Below are 5,986 nucleotides of genomic sequence, written 5' to 3'. Positions count from 1 at the left end.
TGGCAGGCCTTCCGGAAGGCTCTAATCCCTGCGCATGTGTGGATGAAAATCCCAAAATGGCGACTGGAACCAGGCATCACTACATAACTAAGATTTTCAGTATGACTGAGGTGACAGTGTGTTTCACAAAGGAAATAATGTTTATGAACAAAACTCTGCCCTTAGATTGTTTTTTGTTTTTTTTTGGTTTTTGCTTTTAATTTAACAAACAAATCAAGAGACATTGCAAAAGCAAAAATGAGCCTCTTTTCTGGTTTCAATGATTGTTTCACATAATAATGTTAGAAAAGCCTTATTGTATTTTTTAATTGATTTCCTCAAGCTTGTTCTAGCTATAACAGTTAAGGCTAACCAGCTTGAAGCAACAATTAACATATTTGTTTATTTTCTTTTGTTTTTCCTTTAACATTACTTAGCAATCAATGTTAGGACCATACTGGGGCATCAGTCTTAGTTTGAGAAGTTGGAGAAAAATAAACACTGCAACATGAAAATAAAAAGTGAAATAAAGCTTTTGTCATGTACAAACCATATCAGTATCTTCTGAGAGGCCAAGTGCAATATAAGATCGATCAGTTGTAACTTCAAAGTTGAACTCAAAATTTGTGGTTTTGGAGGCCTTATCCATTATCCAAGAAATTTGGCACTCAAAGTTTTCACTGCATTTCCATGTATTCTTCACAAGAGGAGAACAAATTAAAATGATGTGAGATAGAACAATTAGTTTCATTAACAAAACTACACACATATATAAAAAAAAATTATTATCTACAACAAAAACAACAACAAAAATGGAATGGCTTCTATGTTGCTGTTTAATCAGCTAAGAATAGCAGTCAGTCTCTCTCGAAATCATACCCTCCCATCTTGAAAAAATGATACATTGAATATTATAGTCTTAGGTATATTATGTCAAAAAAAAAGTGAGAGATAAAATGGGATGGTTACAGATGGAACATTTTTGATAATAGGATTACTGGTTAAGGGCAGACCACCACCCCACCTATACCAGCCATGGCAGCAGTGGTGGTGGTAGTGGTGGTGGTAGTGGTGGTGGTGGTGGAGGTGGTGGTGGAGGTGGTTTTGATGGTGATTTTACAGCTAAATGCCCTTCCTATTGCCAACCTATTTAGTCCCCTCTTATCACACACAGACATATGCTGTACCTTATTCTAAAACCAGGTAACAAAGCAAGATGACTGCAAGAAGAGGCAGAGTAATGCTTACAAATGCATTCTACTATCAAGCTACATGCCTTTCTATTCTGAGTTCAAATCCAGTTCAGTAGATCTTTGCTGTTTATGTTATTTCCTCTCTTGGAGTGATCTGTTTGTCTTTCAGGCATCAGCAATCCTACACTGCTCTGCCAAAATCTGAAGAGGCACAAGCATGGCTGTTTGGTTAAGAAGAGTACTTCCTCACCACAGAGCTTCAAGTTCAATCTCAACACACAGTACTTGGGGCAAATGTCTCATAATATACTTTCAGGTCAACGTAAGCCTTGTGAATGGGTTTGGCAAACAGGAGCGGAAAGATACCAGCCATATGTATGTGTGTGCGTGTGTGTGTGTATACGTGTCTGTGTGCATGTGTGTGCGTGTGTGTGTGTATACGTGTCTGTGTGCATGTGTGTGCAGATGCACATGTACATGTTAGTGTCTCTTTACATATGTACTCCTCCCAAAATCACTAAACAACGAGTGGTAATGTTGTTGTCATACTTTAAATAAAAGACTTTTAGAAATATTTTAATTGGAAGACCTAAATTAATTCATTCAAATTTAAAAAAAAAATAATAAATAAAATTAAATGAAATAAAATAAAAAAGAAAATTAGAGTTCTAACACTGATTTTTCCGGGAACACTGGTGGGAGTTACTGGCATATCCTTTGGTTAGCAAGCATAAACCATGAAGAGTTGTAAGAGTCAGGTGCCCCAAAGAGGGAAATAATTTATGAAAAATAAACAATTGAGAACATTTATTAAATGACTGCATCAAAACCGACAGTTTGTTGATTATAAATTGATATTTTAATCATTGATTATTAAATAATGACTCGTTAATTCAAGTCAAACTTGAAAACTTAGATTTTCAGGAAAAACAAAGATAAAAACAATACTTTTAGATTTTGTCGATTGATTCTCTCAATGGAACAATGAAAATATGGAAGACTTTTCTAAAATCTAAAATTTAACATCTTTATAGTTGTTCTTCTCTAAATTTCTTTGATTAAGATTTATTTCTGGGTTAAAAACTAATTCTGATACTCAGATTTCAAAGGACTGAAAACAAAAATGAAATAAAGAAACCTACACACATACATTCATACCTACATATATGCATTGAGACATGAATAGATATACACATGCATTAATGCATGCATGGATATATAGATAAATGCATACATTCACACATTTACATATATACCTTCACACACACACACACACACATATACATACATGCATAGATATATATATATATGAATACACATGTACAAACACACACACGTGTGCGCACACACACACATACATGCAGCTAGTAAACTAAAAGTGCCAAACCTCAACAAAATCAATCAGTTAATGATGATCAGAAATCAATCAGATTGAATCATTGTGGTTAAAACATAAAGATACGGTAAACAATAACCTTTGTCCCTACCATTTTAATGTCATTAAATACGCTGGCAAGTTTGATGTTGATCCCTACTGACATGATAAGTGAAGTGGGGTGGGTCAGTGGGGAGGCGCTGAGAAATATTGTCTTACTTCATCCATTCAAAAGTCAAGGAATAAAATACAACAAAATAAGAAAGAAAAACAGAATACTTACAGTAGTTACAGAAGGAGTTGTTGTAAGAGGGGTTCTCAGATTGGTCCAGAAAACGGAATACGATTCAACAACTGAGGAACTGAAAAGACAAAAGATAACAGGGGGCAAAATGATTTAGAAGAAATCAGTTCCATACAAAATCTAAAGTAAAAAATATATACTACAGGTAAGATAGATATGTATGTATGTGTGTGTGTGTGTACATACAGATACACACACACACACATATATATATATACGTACGCATGTAAAATGCTTCAGGTTATCTGAGGGTTGCTAACTCCTCCTTCATTCACCCTAACCCTAACCTATCAGCAGCTTCCAGTTCCTTCCGATCTATGACAACAAAAGATTGGGCAACTTTCAAAGAGTAAACCATCTCTGTATGACTATGTTGTGCTTTTAGGGCAATGATTACAGATGTGCCTTTTGATTTGAAGAGTCAACCTCATGTCTGACATCATCTGACAACTAAGGCCAAAAAGATAAGTAACAAGAAAGTTAGAGCTCTTGGAAGATATGTCATCATATGCTGCTGCTGTGGTTATTGTTGGTATATATATATATATATATATGTATATATATATATATATATATATATGTAAATAAGGATAAGATCGTTATTTAAAATACCGATCATATCAGGAGGCTAGCATGGGAATAAAAACACTCATAGGTAATAATTATTATTCAAATTATAATTAAGGGCATCTATAAGACACCACCATGCTAGATATAGCAGCCAAAACTGAGTGGTTGGCGTTAGGAAGGGCATCCAGCTGTAGAAACTCTGCCAAATTAGACTGGAGCCTGGTGTAGCCATCTGGTTTCACCAGTCCTCAGTAAAATCGTCCAACCCATGCTAGCATGGAAAGCGGACGTTAAACGATGATGATGATCATCATCATCATTATCATCATTGTTGGCATGGGTTGGACGGTTTGACTGAGGACTGGTGAACCAGAGGCTGCACCAGGCTCCAATCTGATTTGGCAAAGTTTCTACAGCTGGATGCCCTTCCTAATGCCAACCACTCCAAGAGTGTAGTGGCTGCTTTTATGTGCCACCGGCACGAGGGCCAGTCCTCCAAAAAAATGATGCATCCTATATGTATGTATGTATGTGTGTGTTTGTGTTTGCGTGCATGTTTGTTTGTTTCTATATGTATGTGTGTCATCTAATTCGAAAAGTCAAATACACACATACACACAGATTTGTTTTGTCATTTTACATTTATTTTCCATGTTAACATAGGTTAGACATAAGCATATCAAGGCATTGTTTAACAGCTGGGTACCATTCCTGTCACTAACATTAGCCGATTTATCAAGTAGGAGATCTTTTCCCATTCCAGAAGTCTTCCAAAGCGCAGAACTAAGAAACAATTTGTTGATAGAATATCAACAAAGTTCATGATTTCTAACTCAGGGATATTTTCTTGTGACCACAGAATGTAAACACACACACACACATGTGATAGGTGTTGGAACATTTTGTCTGCCAAATTTACTCAGTAGACAAAGGCCAGCCCAGGGTTACAGTTGTAGAGCTTTCTCTGAGGTGTCATGCAGTGAGATTGAACCTGAAATCAATGCTTACAAAGTGAACTTTTCAACTGCACAACCACATCTGCTCCTCTGTGTGTATGTGTATGCTTGTGCATGTGTGCGCACACGTCTTTATTTGTGTTTTTTGTCCACCCAATCGATAAAACAAGTAGCAAATGGAGAGACAATGCGAAGAAAGAGCAGGTTTTAAGGAGAGATCAATAAAAAAATAAAAGGTGGTGGTGATGGTGCTTACTCACTCGAAATGTAGGCCAGAAGGAATATTTATCGGTGATGTCCAATTAAAAGATAAACTGCTTTTTAGTTCTTTTGATGTATGAGTGAGGGCAGAATTGGGTTTCTGGAAAAGTGAGAAAATAGATTAACAGAATAATCCAGTGATGGCCATCTAGTTGATAAATGGCAAATGTCAACCCTGACTGTGACCATTCCAGCAACCATCATGTAGCTAGTATTACCTCATCATGATTTTCTTTCTTTATTTCTTAATCGAATTGTTTTTTTTATTTAATTGTAACATTTAAATACAAATGAACAAAAAACAAAAAGGGAAAAAAAAAGAAAAAATGCCATTCGCACCACCCATGTCAAGAACCTGGAGTCCTTCACAAGAGGAATCAGTGACCGCCTGGTGGTGATGAGAATTCCTCTCCAAGGCAAGATGCACCTGACACTCATCAGTGCTTACTCCCCCACCACGACCTACACTCTGGGGCAGAGAGAGCTGTTCTATCAGAACCTCACCAAAGTGCTATGGTCAGTTCCTAAAGATGACAAGCTACTGATACTCATGGACTTCAATGCCCGTGTAGGCAGAGATGCCCAGTCTTGGCCAGATGTCATCGGGCCACATGGCATCGGACATAAGAATACCAACTGCCAACTGCTACTCACCTTCTGTGCTGAACAGAGACTCACCATCACCAATACCCTGTACCAACTGCCTGACATCCACACGGCTACCTTCATGCACCCTACATCCAAGCATTGACACCTGATTGACTATGTGATCACCAGGTGCTGTGACATCCAGGATGTTCGCATTACTAGGGCAATGAGGGGTTCTGACTGCTGGACAGATCACCTGTTGTTGAGGTGCAGGCTGTCCTTTTCAATCGTCAGCAGACACAGACGTCAGAAAGCTGATGTTAAAAAGAAACTGGACGTCCAGAAACTCAATGAACCAAAAACAAAAGTGACTCTCAATGCCAACCTTGCGAACCAGCTTGAACATCTGCCAGAAGAGGGAAACCTTGAGAAGGCCTGGGCGAACTTCCGGGATGCAGTGCATGACTCTGCCAGCCTTACCCTTGGCCACACAAAACGGAAACACCAAGACTGGTTTGACAACAACAAGGAGACCACCACCCTCCTCCAGCAGAAGAAAGAAGCCTTCACAGCCTGGCTCAACGACAAAGACTCTCAAGCCAAGCACGACCGCCTCAAGAACATCAGAGGAAAGGTACAGACTGAACTGCGACAGATGAAAGACAAGTGGTGGGAAAACAAGGCTGCAGAACTACAATAGAATGCAGACAAGCACAACTCCAAGAAGTTCTTTGCCGGCCTGAAAGACGTGTATGGCCCC

At 38.2% G+C, this 5,986-nt stretch overlaps 1 protein-coding gene across 4 annotated transcripts in view; it reads right to left on the bottom strand.

Annotated features, from left to right (window-relative positions):
* LOC106881910 (putative ferric-chelate reductase 1) overlaps nucleotides 1-5,986 on the bottom strand; it is a 34,182-nt gene that overhangs the window by 17,410 nt on the left and 10,786 nt on the right. For 3 of the 4 annotated variants that reach the window (XM_052976527.1, XM_052976528.1, XM_052976530.1), the window contains exons 4-7: nucleotides 4,638-4,738; nucleotides 2,831-2,909; nucleotides 1,846-1,887; nucleotides 530-676 (exon numbers count right to left, since the gene is read on the bottom strand). In XM_052976527.1, the coding sequence (XP_052832487.1) occupies nucleotides 530-676; nucleotides 1,846-1,887; nucleotides 2,831-2,909; nucleotides 4,638-4,738 (369 nt within the window). The remainder of the gene's footprint in view (nucleotides 1-529; nucleotides 677-1,845; nucleotides 1,888-2,830; nucleotides 2,910-4,637; nucleotides 4,739-5,986) is intronic. The other variant, XM_052976529.1, reaches the window with a different exon arrangement.

Source organism: Octopus bimaculoides, chromosome 24, assembly GCF_001194135.2.
Source record: "Octopus bimaculoides isolate UCB-OBI-ISO-001 chromosome 24, ASM119413v2, whole genome shotgun sequence".
Taxonomy (NCBI): Eukaryota; Metazoa; Mollusca; class Cephalopoda; order Octopoda; family Octopodidae; genus Octopus; species Octopus bimaculoides.
Note: the sequence above shows the minus strand (reverse complement) of the source record. Positions and strands in the feature narration are given on the sequence as shown.